Source organism: Manis pentadactyla, chromosome 5, assembly GCF_030020395.1.
Source record: "Manis pentadactyla isolate mManPen7 chromosome 5, mManPen7.hap1, whole genome shotgun sequence".
Lineage (NCBI taxonomy): Eukaryota > Metazoa > Chordata > Mammalia > Pholidota > Manidae > Manis > Manis pentadactyla.
The window spans coordinates 157,886,141-157,905,822 of NC_080023.1; the positions used below are offsets into that span (position 1 = coordinate 157,886,141).

Genomic DNA, 19,682 nt, shown 5'->3' on the forward strand with positions numbered 1-19,682 from the left:
TTAGGTTAGAGAGTAGCTAACCCTCATTTAACCTCAAACTTCACTGGCAGATGCTGCATTAGAAACCATGATCAATTTCCTTTTGCTTTTATGTTCTCTTGAACTTCACTCTCCCTGTATTCCAGATACTTCCTAGCAGTTACTTTGTATCTCATAGAGCTCACTCTTTCTCAGCTAACATCTGAGGTCTGGTTTTGTGAGCACAGAAAAACCACCCAGGATAGATGAGCAAACATGGGTAACAAAAATAGAGTTTTTGGTTTTCTTTTTGTATTACGTCAGGTTACTGTTTAATATACTACTCATTCATTGCCTTGAAAAGGCTCAAGAATAATATATGTAAAAAGAACTGAGTTTGGCCTATGTACCCTTAAATGTGGTCATATTCTGGAACATTATTATTAAAGGAGTTTTTGGTAAGATCTTAAAAGCTCAGATCCCAGCAGACACCAGAATGGTCATAGATATTGTGTAATTTAAAAAAATGCCTCTGACCCAGACAATCTTCTCTAAGAATGTGGACCAAAGATTAAGCTACAATGATGTTCCTCACAAAGCTGTGTATAATCAGAAACAACCTAAATATTCCACATTGTGGAATTGAATAAATCATGGTACATATGATACACATGTACACATATGTACACGTTAAGTAATGGAAAGCTGAAACAAAGAAAAGATGTGCAGAAGAGGCATTTTCACAACTTATCAATATATGGATACTGACCATTTGATTTTCTTTTCTTTGAAAAAATTACTAGTACCTCAAATCTTAGCATAATGATAAAGTAACAAAGTAGCAAGCCTTGCTAGTGGTGGCAGAATACTTATATACTTATTAATGAACAGGTCATTTCCTTAATTGTCTCCCCAAGCTGTCACTGACAGTTATCTTACTTTCCTTGTTATTCAGATTTACTTTGAAAATCTATTAAGTGCCTTTGGTGTTTTATTAATGTGTATAAATAAAGGAGGGAACTTCTAAAACAAACACTTATGCATTATGCACTCCACCTACATCATTAACTCCATGTTGTCTGACATCCACCATATTATGTTACAATGTAATTAAAGGTATATTAGTACAGAATAAATTGGGCAACTTACCACAATCTGTCATTTCAAAATCACCATTTATGTTTTTATTGTATGCCAGAGCTTCTCTTGGAATACTTTTTAACAGTACACTTCTATAGACCTACAGGTTGTTGGGAGGAAAGATTGCTAAGTCACAAAGAGGCATAGGTTAAGCAAAACTAAAATAAGAACAATATCAAGCCAATTAAAAAGTAATTATCTGTATGAGTGATAACCAAGGGCAAGATGTTAATAGCCTGGTAAATGTAAATTATAGCAAACATCTGAGAAGAGGGGATACAAAAGCACAAAAGCAGAGCCTACTACCTAAAATATGACATTATAGGAGTTTACAATAGAATTAAGTAAGGAAGCAGTAACTAAACACTGATGAGCAGATTTTGCCCAAAAAAAAGCAACTTCAATGATAATTTGTTCCTCTTTCCTTTTAATTAGTTATATGAGAATCATTTGATCTCATTGGGGCTTTTCTACTCCCATCTCTTTCCCACCTCCTTTCAGATGGACACATGGAATCTGTTCTCCTCCCTTCCCCCAAACTCTTTCCTGCCTCCAAGATAGCTGAAAGGCATGATCCATTCCCCCTCATCTATACTAAAGTCACCTTAATGATCTTTAAGGATAGTCTGGACCTCTCTAGGACCTGTTCCTGAGTAATTTTTCTGAAGAAGCCTAGAAACTCCATTACAGGATATAATAAATGGCTCTTCTAATATCTGTGTATCACTCAGTATCACTGTATTTTGGGGCTTAAGAAGTGAAACTATTTGTGGGGCTCTTAGAAGTGGGTGTGACAACCAGTACTTGGGTCTGGAATATCTGAGCTACCACACCTCTCTTCCTGTCTAAAATGGCAGATCATCAGGGCTAGAAAAGAGGCCATAATGCTCCCTTACAGCAGAGCAATGAAGCTCTTGAATGACCAAAGCCTTTAGGTACCAAACACTGTTCTTCAGTTACAATAATAATATGGAGCTAAGATCACGAAATATTTACAAAGTGCCAGGCCAATATAACATTTTATATTTTCATGACTGAAAGGTTGTACAGAATTCTCACCATGGCTATTATAACAACATTATCAGAAATGCTTGACATCTATATCAAGATGCAAAAAGGATTCTTAGCAGATGGCAAAGAAGCTGGATTTAATAAACCCTCAAATTTCACTGGATTTAAACAATATCAGAGAATAAAGTCTCACATAGTTAAAGAATATTATAATAGATACTTTTCATTAGATTTTCTAGTGAAAAATGTTCCCATTCAACAAATGGAATAAAAGAATGTATGAGAAGTTATGTACAAATAAATGGATGAGTCAGAAATAACCTATTTCCTAGCTTCTACTGGAAACTGTCTCTTGAGTTTAATGGTAGCCATTAAACTAAAAAAACCTTAAGTATAGTAAAACCATAAGGAAGTTTACCTTTTATATATGACCTGTCAGCAAAGAAACAGTACAAATCTTTGGACAGGAGGAAAAATAATGTAACTCACATGACTATTAGCTTGCGGCTGGTTCCTGTAACTTTTCATTATTTCTTGAAAAGTTCTTTCTTCTTTTGTTACCTAAGGAAAAAAAACTGCATTTATCAATTGCTTTTAAAAGAAAAATGGCTCTGAACAAAAACTTCAGTTACAGATTGGCACTGAGAACAGTCTTGCAGAAAGCTATTTAACCCTAGGCCAGTCCATAATTAAAAACCACTACCATTTATGATTTTTTTACTACCTTTAAAGTTCAGGCTTTGTGGCCTGTAGGACTCAGCTAATTAATTTCCTTAATAAAAAACACTGAGATGCTATGGTATAACTCCACTGAAAATGCATTTCTTTATAGAAAGAATGACATATGAAAACTCAGATCTGCTGAATCCCCCGCAGGCTCCTGTTTTATTAGTTTTTAAGTACTTATTTCCAAGTAAATTAATCACATACTAAAGGATAGAAAATATCTTGTGGTGACTCACAATAAAACCGAGCAGTTATTATAGGATTAAGCTTTTAACATTTCAGGATGGACTATATGGTTTCTAATGCTTATACAGAAAAGTCTCAGTGGTGGTCAAAAGGAGGAAAATGGATTAGTGATCCATAAAGGAATCCCTTCAGGTCAATTTGTTATGATAAAGTTCACTTAAATTTCCTTTCCTCTGCTTCACTGTCCATTAGCATTAAATCTGTTGTCCATAATGAGGAGCTAAAAATGACAAAACCTGAATGCTGATAGTTCTCTGGTAAACACAAATGACTAATTAGTAACATGTATTAATATCTATTTTGTATAGAGATTTCAAAGAGGCATTATGAGAGTAGAGTCACAAAGGAATTTGAAAACACGTCCTTTGCCTCAAAAAGCTTAAAAATTGTGTACATAGGCTAGGACTGGCAATGTGGCCAATATAGTCAAGACCAAAGTTACCAGATGAATGTTTCAGATATGTGAGAATTTTAAAAAACAAGATATACTATTTTTTTTTAAATTAAAACTGGCAAGTTTTCTTATTCTATGCTGTAAGAGTCAGTTAACCAGGGAGTATTTACTCAAGTGAAATAAAAACCTATGTTCACATAAGGATATGCTATTTTATAACATAAAATATGTTATAGCAACTAGCAAGTAAAATGCTCTTCTGAGGCAGTGCAACAAATTACTGGAAGGCAACGTTATAGAAACTACTTTACACTAGATCATGAATTAGGAGATCCTCAGTTGCCTCTTATTAACTGTGTAACTTTGGCCAAGATATTCAGCTCTGAGCCTCAATTAATCGCCTACAATGTATGATCATTGTACTTGAAAGTACCAGATTAGAGGTGTCACAGAGGTGGGAGTGGGGGTTGTTCATATTAATAGTGTGGAAAGCCACTTTACTACAAATGTTCTCTACAAACTTTTCCAACTTCTTTACAGCCAATAGTATTCTTATGAAGTGGGAAAGATGATTATTACAAAACTAAATGGAGAGCCCAGAGAACAGATAAAGTAGCTGGAATTTACTACTTAATTAACAATGATGGGCACTACTGGCTTATAGCACTTAAGGCCAACTAATGATCAAGTGCAACAGATTTTCATCTCATCCTTTCCCCCAACTTTTACATTACCTTGGCCATGATGTAAAAGGCACAAAGGAGAAGCTGATCCAAATGTCTGTTTTTCATTAGATCAGGGCAGTGAACTAAAGTGAATTCAAAACATGTCCATATTTTCCTTCGTAACTCATTTGAAACATCCAGTTTTAAACATAAATCACGTAAGCGTACACTTGCCAAATGATAGACCTAAAATGGAAGATAGTCCATAGGTGCAAACAACAGGTAAATAATTTCTCAAATTTATGTCTTACCATGAACATAAGCTTTCAGGCCAAGATTAACACCTAGGCTGCTCAGATATTAAATGCATAAAATTTCTAGTTTATAGTACTAAGTCAATGCTGGCAGAAGAATATAGATTAAAGCCAAATTCTATTTGGAAAACTACTTTAAAAATTCTTTTTGAAAAGATGTCATCTGCTACTCTATGCTGCCATCAATGTAAAGTGAGATAAAATGCAGAATTACCCGCATCATGATCACTATGAATACATAATTTTTCAAGTGTTCAGAAGTCTTTCTCTTTTCATTTTTGGTTCAGGTTAAATTGTTAGAAAGCTTAAAATGTCAGATAATAAAGAACTAACATTTTTGACTCTAAAAATGAGTCAGAAAACAAAACCATTACAAAAGTTTCCCCTATATTGTTTTCTACATTGTTTTTTAATGAGTACATGAAAACAATGTTAAAATAAATGAGATACCAGATTTTTAAATTTTTGTTGTTTGTAACTACATCAGAGTAAATTCAGTTCAGTGTCTGGAACCTTTCCATGTGTACAGTCTTTATATGAATTGATCTTATTGCAAAGGACCAAAAGGTCTTACAAGATTCTAAAATGGCTTCTAATCATCCAAGAAGCATTATGTTTTATTGTTTTAGAATAGGCAACACTGCTATGATATTCCTAAAGCAGACTATCTTGTTTTGAATTAAGTCTTTAACTTAAATGTTGAAGGGAAAAAATGATTAATGCATCCGTTACAGAAAAGTTTCGTTGGCAGAAAAAAATCCATAAATTAGAGCTTAAAAGCAAATGTAAGCCATCCAATACACTAATTTGTTAGACAGACAACTAACTGATTGACTCCAAAGCCACCAGTGACTCATGTTATAGCAAACTCATTTTCTGCTTCCTATTCCTTTGTTTCTGGTCCAGCTGGCCGAAAGATAAACAGAAACCACTGGGGTCAGAGAGGTAAGAAAGATGTAGAACTTTACATTCATGGTAAGAGAAAATAACAGATAGAGGGCTAGCTAGAAAGACTAAAAACAGTATCTAATTATGTAATATTTGGTAAGTGTCTTTTACAGAGTTGATCCAGTGCCGTATAAAGATACACATATTCTGGAAAAGCGTTCTGATTCTAACAAAAAATTCACAGTAAATTCTTTTCAGGCATTGAATACTAGCATCATACTGAATTCAATATGATAATAGCTGCAATTTATTCAAGGAATGGTTACTTTGAACTCATAGATATAGACATTTATGTTCACTGCAGATAAGGACATCCTAGTCCCTTTTAAGATAAATTTTTCTAGTTTCTCATCTACATCAAGTAGGCTATAATTAAATGGAAGAAAAAAAAAGCTAGATTCTGAAGTAAATTCAGAATTAAGAATTCAGAAATAAAGCCTTATTTTTGTCAATATTAATTATCATAGGCACTAATTTGCCATTTTGAAAATTAAAAATAGTGAATGAAGGAGGAAAATGCTGCATTTTGGAACTGTGCTTTTAAAATGGGTCTTAGGCATTAAGAGGTAAGCCCAAGATGAGGGGGCAGATAGAGTAGAAAAGTCAAGTCTCTGAAGAATTATTTATAAAACAGACTAGAGGAAATAAACTTAGGTTGGCATCAAGAGATAATTTGAAAAAAACATCAATTTCTTAAAAATGAAAAATTTTAAATGCTAATGCTTAAAAAAATGCTGGGAAAAAAACAAAAAACAGTGTCTTCTTTTTCCTTTACAGTTCTTAAGACTGAGCTAGCCAGTTATGGAGTCGACTGGAGAGGTACTTTCCTGTGTGGGGTTTAGAGAAAAATCCTGTTTTGTTAGAAATATCTGATTAATATGTCTGTCTTAGCAGAAGTTGATGGTGTTTATAAATGACAGAACAAGTTGAAATTATTTCTATGTTAAATATTTCAGTCCCTTTTCATTAATACTAGGCATTATAATGGGAACTGGTCAAATCTTAATTTAAAAGGTAACACATTGGATTTATGATAAAACTGTGTAGCCTCCCGACAGTATCCTACCAATCTTTATAATGATTCTTCAGTAATTTAAGCTTATCTATAGGTCCAACATGAATTTATGAACTCCCATCTATAGCTACATAACACAATGGAGTTCCAGTAAATTCTAGATGATGGCCAACTACTTACTCAAAGTTATGTAAGAACATAACCTGGCATGAAACGTAAGTTATATCAGGAAGTGGAGTCAAATCATACCAGCCTGAGTCTAAACATGGCTCAGTAAAGTCACAGTGTTTTCTTAAGAGGTCAGATGTTTTTTAAAAAGGCTAATAGTACATTTCCTGATACAAACTAGACAGACACCACAAGAAAAGAAAATTACATACCAATATCTCATGAATAGTGACTGAAAATTCTCAACAAAGTACTAGCAAACTGAATGTAACTGCATACACTAAGAGGATTTTACAGTATGACAAAATATAAGGATAGTTTAATATATGAAAACCAATATGCTACATTAACAGAATGAAGGAAAAAAAATGATATATTGGCAGGAGCCAGGCCATTCAAGCTGTGTAGCAAAGCTCAGGCTGGAGGAAGACCCCCATAAATCAAGGGCCTTCGCAGCTGGCTCCCTCGATTACCCACCTTGATTTTGTTATTCTCTATTATACTATTGGCTTTGCTTTTACTTGCATTTTTGCTAAGGGTTAACTAACCTTTGCTGAGCAGTGTGGAAAGGATGAGAACATAAGTTTCCCAGGAGCTTTTCAGGACAGTGCTCCTGAAGAATGGAACACGCAGGGGCCAGATGGCGATCTTGGCATGAAATACCGAAATCTATTGTTAATTAGTCAAACATTGACCGCCCCATCTCCACTAAGTGGGAATGCCCCCCTTTTTTACTACAATGCTAGTGAAACTAGTGATGGAAAGTCTTATAGAAATAGAGTATGAGAGAATATTGAATAGAATAACCCTGTTTGACACTTAATCCATCTTCTCCTGTTTTCTTCAATGTGCTACTTCTATAGTTTTTCTTCTTCCTTCCTAATTACAGCCCTTTACTAAAATTTGTGCCTTATATGTGAAATTACCAAGTATCATAATTTTCCAAGAAGTAAGGATACCTCAAGACAAGTGCTGGGCCTGGAAGCCACAGGGCATAAATCTGCAAAGAAGTAAAAAACTAACATTTTCAAAGAACATTACTTCTCTCTCACTTACCAGCTTTACATCTCCCTGTATGGCCCCAGAAGATGGCTGGTTAGCCAGAGACGGGGGTAAGATTCCTCAAGAGAGGAACAACCTAAGACAGGCACAGTCACAGGGGGGTGATCAGGTGAGAAAATGGGGGCCAACAGAGGTGAGGCTTAGAACCTCACCCCCCCAGTGTTGAGAGAAATTGTCTACACCCGTAGATGTTTTGTTGCCCTTGTCCAGCTTGGATTAATACCTAGTCTATAGGCACAGACCTGATCATCTACACTTGCTCTCTTACAGCACTAAATCATGCTTTCTATCTATATCTTACATCTACCTACTACATCAACTTTTTATTAGATTCGCATATAAAGTATAAAAATCAAATGAATAATCATACATCATATTTGACTTGATTGTTTATAGTTTAAGGTTTATAGTTAAAACAGAAACAGTTTCTATGATATGAATGCCCTTGCATTGTTCACCATGTAAGAACCTGTTCAGTCCCTGCAGTAGTGGAGTCATGGAGACCTGTGTATTATATGACAGGGAGATTTTGGTACCCACCCAGAAGAAAGAGAAATGTAGATAAGAAGGGGAAATGTAGTTTGCTGTTTACTGTGCCCTATAAAGGGGTGTATAATGAAGATATGAATTTATGATTTTAGATTGATTATAAATTTATTAAAGCTTCTAAGAATATTTTTGTGGGAAAGAATCCTAGGTAACTGTGGCAGTAGGTGACCTGTATTTCACCCTGAGCTGATAAGACTCCATAGTCACTGCTACATACTGCACGCTCCTATGGTCACATGCACTACTTAGAAACTGCATTGCATAGAAACGTAAAACACAATAGAGTCCATGTTGCTAGGAAAAGTTTTGGTCAAGGAACAGAAAATGATCACCTGTCTAACACTTACCAACCATGAATAGATTAGAAAGAAGAAAGAAAAAAGCTTGCCTATACCTATTAATCAACTGCCTATACCAATTAATCAGCAGAACAATAAAAAATAATCATATCCTTGTACAAAATGGTATAAATAAAGCTGTCACCGGCACTTTGTCAAGAAACCACCTCCACCTGACTCTGTGTCCTGTCTCTCCGTGCACCGACTCCGTCTCATCCTTTCGGGCTTCACACCCGCCTGCTGGAGCTAGACTCCAGCAATATATCATCATCTCAAGTGATCCAGAACAAGGATATGATAAAAATACAACACGTTTTTGTTAAAAAAACACTCAATGAACTAGGAATAGAAGGAAACTACCTCAACATAATAAATGCCATATAGAAAAACCCACAGTTAACATCTTACAAAGTGAAAGAGAGAAAACTTCTTCCAAGATCAGGAATAAGACAAGGATGCTCAATTTCAGCACCCCTATTCAGTGTAGTTAGTATTGGAAGTACTAGCCAGAGCAGTTTGGCAAGGAGAAGAAATAGAGCCTGAAGACTTCATAAAAAAATGTTGGAGCTAATAAATGAATTGAGCAAAACTGCAGGATACAAAATCACTATACGAACATTACTTTCACTCCTATGCCACTGACAAATGAATATTCCAAAAAAGAAATTAAGAAAATGATTTCATTTATAATAGCATGAGAAATAGTAAAATATTTAGGAATAAACTTAACCAATGCAGCAACTTGTACACCAAAATTCCAAAATGCAGCTGAAAAAAAATCAAAGAAAAAACAAATAAATGGAAAGATACCCCAAGTTCATGGACTTGAAGACTTAATATCGTTATGATGTCAACACTATTCAAAGCAGTCTACAGATTCAAAGCAATCCCTATCAAAATCCCAATGATGTTTTTCGCAGAAATAGAAAAATACAAACTAAAATGCGTATGGAATTTCAAGGAACTCTGAATAGCCAAAGTAATCTGGAAAAAGAAGAACAAAGTGGGAGGTCTCTCATTTCTTGACTTTAAAACTTACTACAAAGTTAGTAATTAAAACTGTGTGGTACTGGCATAAAGACAGACATAAAGAGGCCAATAAACAGAATAGAGAGCTCAGAAATAAACTCTCACAAACATGGTCAAATGACTCTTGACAAGAGTGCCAAGACTATTCAAATGGGAAAGGACAGTCTTTTCAACAAATTGTGTAGAGATAACTGGATATTAACTTATAACAAAATGAAAATGTATCTTTACCTTACACCAGATAAAAAATTAACTCAAAATGTATGAAAGAACTAAACATAATTGCTCAAACTATAAAACTCCTTTAAGAAAACAAGAGAAAAGCTTTAGGACATTAGCATGGGCAATAATATGGCACCATGTAACACATTTCAATGATACCAAAAGCACAAGATAACAAAACAAGACAGATAAACTAAATTTCATCAAAATTAAAAACTTCTGTGCATCTAAGGACACTTTCAACATGGTATAAAGGCAACAGGTGGAATGGGAGAAAACATTTGCAAATCATATTTCTGATAAGGGATTATTATCCAGAATATACAAAGAAATTCTACAATTCAACAAAAAAACCTAAAATGAAAAATGGGCAAAGGAAATGAATAGACATTTATCTACACAATATACACAACCACCCAAGAAGCACATATAAAGATGTTCAACCTCACTCATCATCAGGGAAACACATCAAAATTACAATGAGATACCACTTCATTCTCATTAGGATGGCTATAATAAAAAAAAAATCAAAATAACAAGTGTTGACAAGGATATGGAGAACTGGGAACCCTTGTACACTGTGGCAGGAATATAAAATGGTACAATTGCTGTGTAAAATGATGTGGGAGTTCCTCAAAAAATTAAATTTAGAATTATTATCCTATTTCTGGTTATATACCCAAAAGAACTGAAAGCAGAAACTTGAATAGATATTCAAGTAGATGTTTCATAGCATTAATCACAATAACCAACAGGTGGAGAAACAACCCAAATGTCCATCTACAGATGAATGGATAAACAAAATGTGGTATATACAGAAAGTAAATTCTGACACTCTATGACATGAATGAACTTTGAAAACATTATTCTAAGTGAAGTTAAGCCAGTGACTAAAGGACAAATTATCTATCTCTCCATCCATCCATCCATCCATCCATCCATCCACCCACCCACCCACAGGAATAAGTGAAGCAAGCTAGTCACAAAAGGACAAATTACATGATTCTACTTTTAAGAGGTACCTAGAATAATCAAATTCACAGAGACAGAAAGTAGAATGGTGGACACCAGAGGCTGTTGGAAGGGAGAGGAATGGGGAGTTATTGTTTAATGGGTACAGAGTTTCAGTTTAAACAGTTGAAAAGTTCTGGAGGTGGATGGTGGTGAAAGTTCAACGACAATGTGAATGTACTTAATCACACTTAACTGAACACCTAAAATGGTTTAAATGGTAAATTTTGTTATATTTTACCACATACAAAAAAGGCTAAAGCTGCTCTCTGTTCCTCTATCTTTCTTGTATTGATTAAATAAGATCTTTTTACATGATATAAATACACATACCTTTCTATAAAACAGTGCTAAGGATCCAGTTCTCTTTGGTTTGCTTATTCCAGTTGGATGTACCTCTTGTACTTTAGTTAGATGGGTCTGTTTTGGAGAAGCACCAATTAATGACTGAGCATTAAGTGATACAGGACTCTTGACTTTGGCCTCCTGAGTTGTGTTCATGGAAACTGGTATCAGCGTGATCTCTCCAGCATCATTTGCAACACCTGAATGTACAAGCAAGAGTTCTCTGTTTTAGTAATAAGCTGCATGTGTTTCAGAAAAGTCAACTTTATCTACCTACCTACCTACCTACCTATCTATGGATGCAGAGGAATATGTTAAAAAAAGGAGAGAAAAGTCACAACATTAGTAATGTTAGGTTATAATATTCTTATTTTCTATTTCTTCTCTGAAACAATATTATTTTGAGCTCTTAAGGAGATGATTTAATCAAAAAACAAAATTCTTGTTCAATATATTCATTAGCAAAGCTCAGATAAGAAAGTAAGTCCTAACAAAGAGTGTAGTAAATTTATAAAATATGAAAATTCATAAAACAGTATAGGTTCCAAACAAAAGGTGGAACACAGAGGATATTTAGGACAGTTAAACTATTCTGTACAATACTATAATGGTGGATGTGTCATTAGACCATTTGTCAAAATCTATAGAATGTACAATATCAGAGTGAACCTTACTGTAAACTATGGACTTAGGGTGATAATGATGGGTCAGTGTAGATTGTAACAAATGTACCTTTATGGTGCAGAAGGTTGATGGTGAAGGAGGCTGCATGTGGGTAAATGGGAAATCTCTGTCCTTCCACCCAATTTTGTTGTGAACCTAAAGCTGTTCTGAAAAGTCAACTTCAAAAAAAAAAATAGTATAGGTTCAAGAAAAAACCTATTCTGGGGCATGGGGAGGGCTGTGCAACACAGAGAAGACAAGTAGTGATTTTACAGCATCTTACAACGCTGATGGACAGTGACTGTGAAGAGGTATGTGGGGGGGACTTGGTGAAGGGGGGAGCCTAGTAAACATAATGTCTTTCATGTAATTGTAGATTAATGATGCCAAAATTTTAAAAAATTAAAAAAAATAAAAACCTATTCTAACCTACTGGGTTATGTGATTCAACCTAACAAAACATTTCTTAAATTTTTATCCAACTTAGAAAAAATACAAAATAAAAGCACTGAAATACTACCATGCAATGGGATCGTAACTTTATGTCCTGTTGTCTCTGTTACTATGGCTGTAGCCATTGTCAGAAGACTCTGCCCAGGTGAAATTGATGTATTTTCAGCAGTAATGCTTGAAGAAGGAGCAATTTTCAATTTTGTTCCTTCTGTTATGATCCTGTCCATAAGCATTTCTTTTGGGGGGTCTTCCCCAAAAAGTCTTCTTTTAGCACTCCCTGCGGTAGGAGAACTGTAGCGTTCATGGACAGAAATTGGAGACAATGGTTGCATATCTAATAAAGAGAAAAATAAATTTAAAACAGTTTGATATGTATTCCATAATTATAAATAAGGCTTACTCATTAATTCAACAAATAGATATTGAGTTACTACGCTATGCACTAGGGATCCAGCAGGAATAACATGGCCTCTGTCCTCGTGGGATATCATGTCTAGTGGGAGAGAGAGGCATGAAGTCAGTCAGTACAATAAACTGTGAAAATTATGATAGCTCACCTTTCTGGTTTTTTGAACCTGTGCCTCTATTATGGTAGCAAAATATTAATGGTAAAGTAGAAGCTGAGAGGTAGTATGAGGTGACCACTAAATTTAAGAAGGAATCCAATTAGCTTCTGTCTCCCAATTGTATCTAGTAAATAACACCTGAGAGGGAAAAATCAGTGACTTGGTTCACAGTTTTGCCTTCTCCCACACCCCTATGCGTCAAGCAGTTTAAGGCAGTAGCTATGGCTTTCTGATTTAATAGTAGATACAGAATCATCTTTTACAAGATGATGAAGATGAGTAAAGCTGATATGACTTAACATGGCTTAATCTGAGGATTGGCAATAAGGGTGTTGATCAAAAAGAAAGTAAGGGTACGGATTATATCTTCCAGTGTTATAAACTGCTTTCCATCTCAACTAGGTGCAAAGATTCTCCTAGCCCCTTACAACGCTACATGTTTTTCCACAATTCTCCCCAACTTCCAACCCACTGTTTCTTTGCAGGTATATTCTTCTAAACTGAAAGCATTTCACTGTTTTCACATTTACTAGATAAATAGCCACGTAATTTATTTTCAAAACAGAGGTATAAAAATTATCTCTGGCAATGATTTGACAGTTCTTTGTATTGCCCAGAGGAGTGGGGAAATAGTCACAGTTTAATAAAAATCTCCCCATAATTCTGGGGGTTATGAAAGTAGCTCTGACTTCTTGTCCTTAGTAAAAAGTGGGAAGTTCTATTGTAGCTCCTATTATTCTTTAATACAGTCTACCTGTTTACCCTATACCTTAAGAAATCCAAGGCAGTCCTTGAATCTGAGTAGGAATGTTCAAAGCTGACATTCAAGAGAGGATTCGTATTAACAGCCATGAAGTGCAAACCTCTTTAGGATCATTTCCTAGCACAGCACTAGAAAAGCTATGGACACACAACAAAAATTTAATAAATATGCAAATTAATTGTCTTTTTCTCTCCAGGGAGTCAAGGCTCATTATTATTGTTTTCTAAGGATTTTCCATTACTTGACACTCTTGCCTGAACCCCTACAAGAAAATACTTTTAATTATAAAAATAGTATATACCCTGTCTGTTCATAGCAGCATTATTCACAATAGCCAACAAATGAAAATAATCCAAATGCCAATCAACTAATGAACAAACAGTATGTGGCATATTCACACAATGAAATATTATTCAGCTATAAAGATGAATAAAGTGCTGATACATACTGCAACAGACACACCTTGAAAACATGCAAAGGTAAATAAGCCAATCACAACAGCAGCATGTTAAATGATTCCATGTACATGAAATGTCCAGAATAGGGAAATCCAGAGACAAAAAGTAGATTAGTAGTCCCAAGAGCTTGGGGAAGGGAAACTGGAGTGATTGCTATTGAATATGGGGTTTCTTTCTGGGATGATGAATATGTTCTAGAATTAGATAATGGTGATAGTCTTGTGAATATATTAAAAACTACTGAATTGTACACTTCAAAAGGGTGAATTTAACGGTATGTGAATTTTATCTCAAAAAAAAAAAGCTCACTGAAAAACACTCAAACAATGCCAAAAAACTATAATTAAGAAAGTTAACACTCACTCAAAATCCCACCACCTGGAGAGAATCACATTTTGGTGACCATTCTTCATGATCTTAGTTCTCAGATCTCTAGCTAGGCTGCAAATACACACACACACGTATATATAATATGTATTTACAAGTTAGAGTCACAGATACCCACACACACATACACACATGGTTCAAGCTTTGTGTAGTTCCAATATACATGAATTTCAGTTACATAGTTTTAAAATTAACAACAGCCCTAACCAAATGGTTTAAATTTCAAATTTCAGTTGCCATGGTATATTAACTGTGAATAATTCCATGAACTACAAGATTTAGTCCAAAAATGATTATGTAAAAAACAGATGTGCATAATGATCGGTGACCCAATCACATCACTGTTTTCAAAGTATGTTGGTGATTGGCCAGGGCACACCTATTATTCAATTCATGCAGACAGCAAAGCATATATAGTTATGTTGCCTTCTTGCCTCCCAGTGATAAACCCACATGACATTTTACAAAAGCAGAAAAATGAAAGAGGGAATTATTTGTAAAAAAGACAAAAATGCACAATAAAGTAAAAAGTGATAATGCTGAAAGTAAAATGAAAGTAGAGTGTCAGTGGAGTTATAGAAGCAATAGCTGACTTTGGGAACACTGAGAATGCCATTCAAGATTAGATGTGCAGCTAGAAAAAACTGTGTAGATGAAATATAAATGAGTTAAGTTGTTGAGATGGAAAGGTTGAGGATGTCCAAAACAAAGTGATGATGGTAAAAAACTTCACAGTAAAGGAATTCTCAGAGGTATTTCACAGCATTGAAAGCACAAAGAATAAAACGTTGAAAGTTGATCCAAACTTAGAAAGGAATACAACAATTCAATCAAGGCACAGAAAAGACGCTCACATTCAGTGTAAGTTATATGAGAAGAAGGCAGTAAGCACTATTTATTCTTTTTAAGTTTAAAAAATAAAAAAACACTTTCATTTTTAATGTTTCCAATGCTTTAAGTTATACTATACTAAATATTTGTACTATTTTTCATTTCTCTAAACATTAATAATAGAGTTTTTTAAAGCTTTCACAAGATCTTTAAAAGTATAAAACAATCTTAAAATTATTCCCATTGCTTACCAAGATTGTTTTGCATGCACAGCTTACATATTTTTATGATCCTGCAGTACATATAAAGCAATGACTACACATGCACACACACACACACACACACACACACACAATTATAGTGCAAAAATGGACCTGGAGCTATATGTAACCTGAATACTTGTTCATCTGAGGTTTGTTCAAGGATATTCTGTGGACAAAAGATTTTCTTAACTGACTTAAAAAAAACTCAAGATCTATATAATCTATAAGATGCACACATAGGTTTGCTATGTCACATCACAAATGAAAATAAGAATTCATTAAAAATAAGAATTCACTGAAAGGCTCAAATGAACTATTTTAAGAGAGTATAGATAAGTCATTTATTAAATGAATTTAAGCATCCCAGAGAGTTCTGCTCTGCTTTAAATGTTTATCTCTTAGACATACACAGAGGAAGAATATAAGTTCTGTCACATTAGAAAAGTAGGGAATTATCTCATTTAAAGTTTTCTATTAGCATTTAGGAAAGGCTATGTGTGTTTATTAAAAAGCAAAAATATTATTTCCAATGACTGACATTGCAATTAAAAAAAATTACTTCCAAAATCAGAGTGGAACTCTTATTAACATAAAAAAGAAGGCAATGAGCCACACAGGGTGTTGGCATAAGCATTAAGCCCCTTTTCAAATCCTGATGAAGAAATTAGATTTTAAAAAATATATTAGCAAGATCTGAAACTTCTGGAAAAAAAAAAAGATCTCTGTTATTTTTTCACTGTTTTACCCATGTTGAACCTACCTCTTCGAAGACTCCCACTGTCAGTCCGAACTTCTTTCACCCTTGGGTGCATTAGAGGAGACATTGGCATCATGGGCAGATGTCCCTGTACATTTCCTCCATTTCCTGTTTCAAAGTTATTCGGGAATATAACCTGTTGAAAACAAAAACTCTTTGCTTTACATACAGATAAACCCACTGATGAAAACTTTGAACAGAAAAAAATGAGGAAAAGTGTTTTTTTACTATTTTCTCTTTCCTGCTTCTTCACAATAAAGTACTTAATAGTTAATATTGTTAAATATATGTAAACAGTTCACCTCACTTGATCTTATAATTTCTACTTAAGTTTACTGTCTACTAGAAATAAACCAGTGAGGTAGGCACTATCATTCTCCATTTAGGGATGAGAAAATTGAGGCTTATAATGTGAAATCTGCCCAAGGACACACCCCTAAATAAGAGCAAGGGCTTTGACCCAAATCCTTCTCCTTCAAGTTCGTAGCTTTTTTCATTCTCTCAATAGATTCTACAATGGAAATACTGATGAATACCAAAGATTGTCCAAAGATGCATGGGAGAGAGATTTCAAGAAAACATCTCTTTAGTTCTTCCTGATCTTGGACAATTCTTCCAAAAGTTTGGGATTAAGGAAAAATTCAAGAAGATTAATGAAGTATAAGGAGACACAGGAAAGCACAGAAGAATGAAAAGACAGGAGTTGTAAAAGAACAACACAGAGGTGGAGGAAAAGGCTTGATTTCTCACATGATACAAAACTGTGAAATGTGTGATTTGTGTGTATTAAGCACAAACTTTTGATTTTTTTAATTCTAGAGTATTACCAATGAAAATGTTTACATGGACATTTGAAAATAAAAAATGATGGGATGAATGGTTCCATAGATGACACTGAAAGCACAAGCAATAAAAGAAAAAACAGACAAACTAGACATCAAAATAAAAAAATTCTATGTTCCAAAATACAAACCATAGAATGGGAGAAAAGTTTTGCAAACCATGTATCAGATAAGAGAGTTATATGTAAATATAAAGAGCTCCTATAATTCAGTAATAAAGACTGAATTAAAAAATTAAAATATGCCCAATTAAAAAAATGGGCAAAGGATCTGAACAGATATTTCTCCAAAGAAGATATACAAATGACCAATAAGCACATGAAAAAATGTTGAACGTCATTAGCCTTCAGAGAAATGCAAATTAAAACTATGAGATATCTCTTCATACCTACTAGAAAAGCTAGAATCAAAACGACAGGTAAGTGTTAGCGAGGATGTGGAGAAATTAGAATCTTTATACACTAATGGTGGGAATGTGAAATGATGCAACTACTTTGGGAAATTGTCTGACAGTTCCCCAAAAGCTTAACAGAGTTACTGTATGACCTAGGAATTCTACTCTCCAACATATACTCAAGAAAAATGACAACACATGTTCACACAAAAACTTACATGAATGTTCATAGCAGCATTATTCATAATAGCCAAAAGACAGAAATAACTCAAATGTTCATCAACTGATAAATAAATAAACAAAAATGGCATATACATGCACTGGAATATTATTAGGTCTTAAAAAGGAATGAAGTGCTGATATATTCTACAACATGCAGGAACTCTGAGAACATGCTAAATGAAAGAAGCCAGTTACAAAGGACCACATACAGTATGTTTTACAAAAAAGTACAGAATAGGCAAATCAACAGAGATATAAACTAGATTATTGGTTGTTTGGGTTGGTGGGGGATAGGAGGTAGGAAAGTGATTGCTAAAAGTTATAATTTCTGGTTGAGGTGATGAATATGTTTCAAGATTGACTGTGGTGATGGCTGCATATATCTATGAATATACTAAAAACAATTGAGTTGTACAATTTAAATGGGTGAATTATAGGGTATATGAATTGTATCTTAGTAAAGCTGTCATTTTATAAAATAATGGGATTATCAGCCTTGTCCTGACTCACTTCTTCACAGGTAGGAACTTTATTTGCAGAGGCCTGGAGAGCCTCCCATAGTGCAGAATCATGACTCCATGCTAAACTCTCCAAAATCTGTTCTTCAATGCTATTCAGATGTTTCACCATGTCCCTGGAAAGTCCCTCCTCTGAGCGGATCACCACCTCGATAACCTAGAGAAGAGATAATTGAGAAGGTAAGTAGTCTCAAGCAGTCAGTTCTAGACTGGGCTTGCATACATACAAGCTCTGGTTTTATTAATGACAAAGAACCAAGGATATTACTGAACTATAATTCCATGGCTTATTAATATATTTTAATTTATAAAATAATTTTTTACACTGTCAAAATACTCTCACATGCAATTCTGTTTTTCATGTTTTCTTTTATTCATGGAAGACTGAGGCAATGATAAATGGACAGTGGTCAAAAGCCCAATAGTGGAAGAAGGCAGGGCTTGGGTTCCCAGTCAAATACTATTTAAAATTTACTGCCTCTTATCAAACTATTCTTCCCAATAGCATCAAAGAACAGAAATAATAACATATTTAAAAGGAACTTTGCTTATATATAATTCCATCTTAAAAAGAGTAAATATCTAGAACAAAAAAACCTATTAAGTATACTATACAAAAATATTAATAGTGATTATTATTTATAATTAGGATTACAATGTCTGGTATTTTTGTTTGTTTTGCTTTTTGCTCCCCACCTTCCCTCTCTATAGTATGTAGTTTTAATATTTATATTTATGTGTATTTTCTGTTTTTTTAAGGATATATATTATTTATGTGGTTAAAAAAAAAAAAGCATTTAACTTCTTGAATGAAAAAATGTTACAAATAAAAACAAATTGCTATTAGCTGAGGGCAAAACAACTTTTTTCCTTGAATAAAATTACATATGTTTTCTAAAAGAAAATCTGAACAGACACATCAATATGAAAATACATAGAAGCGATTTTCCGTACAAAACTGAAAAAAATATTTAATCCCACTTAGTCAACAATTCAAATGGATAAGCTTTCCAATGATCTCCATTTTCTACAACTTTAGGCATTTTTGGGTATAAAAGTTTAACTCTCCAAACTAACTTTTCTACCATCAATCATTTGAAAGTAGCACTGATGATGAAATATTGATTAAACCACGCCAGTAAGTGTAATGGTAGCATCAGTCTTAAATTTGGACACAGATTCAGAGAACACTAAATGTTATTGTAGCTGTGATCTGTATGTTGTCTAAGAAAAACATTCATAAAATAGTTACAGCAGAAAAAAAGTGTAAGATTCATCCACAATGAACTAGCTCAAATCTGGGGAAGGAACATGATCTGTTACTTCAGCTTCATTTGCTAGACCATAACCACGATCAATTTTAGACCTCTTTCTCTTGGGAGAGTTTTTGTTTTTCATTATGCATCTATTTAACAGGATTATCA

General features: G+C 34.1%; 1 protein-coding gene across 2 annotated transcripts in view; it reads right to left on the bottom strand.

Moving 5' to 3' along the window:
* Window positions 1-19,682, bottom strand: part of RBL1 (RB transcriptional corepressor like 1) — a 58,595-nt gene that overhangs the window by 12,800 nt on the left and 26,113 nt on the right. The window contains exons 13-19 of one of the 2 annotated variants that reach the window (XM_036902338.2): window positions 18,251-18,415; window positions 16,286-16,418; window positions 12,325-12,591; window positions 11,130-11,341; window positions 4,210-4,386; window positions 2,599-2,670; window positions 1,108-1,198 (exon numbers count right to left, since the gene is read on the bottom strand). In XM_036902338.2, coding sequence (XP_036758233.2) covers window positions 1,108-1,198; window positions 2,599-2,670; window positions 4,210-4,386; window positions 11,130-11,341; window positions 12,325-12,591; window positions 16,286-16,418; window positions 18,251-18,415 — 1,117 coding nt within the window. The remainder of the gene's footprint in view (window positions 1-1,107; window positions 1,199-2,598; window positions 2,671-4,209; window positions 4,387-11,129; window positions 11,342-12,324; window positions 12,592-16,285; window positions 16,419-18,250; window positions 18,416-19,682) is intronic. The other variant, XM_036902339.2, reaches the window with a different exon arrangement.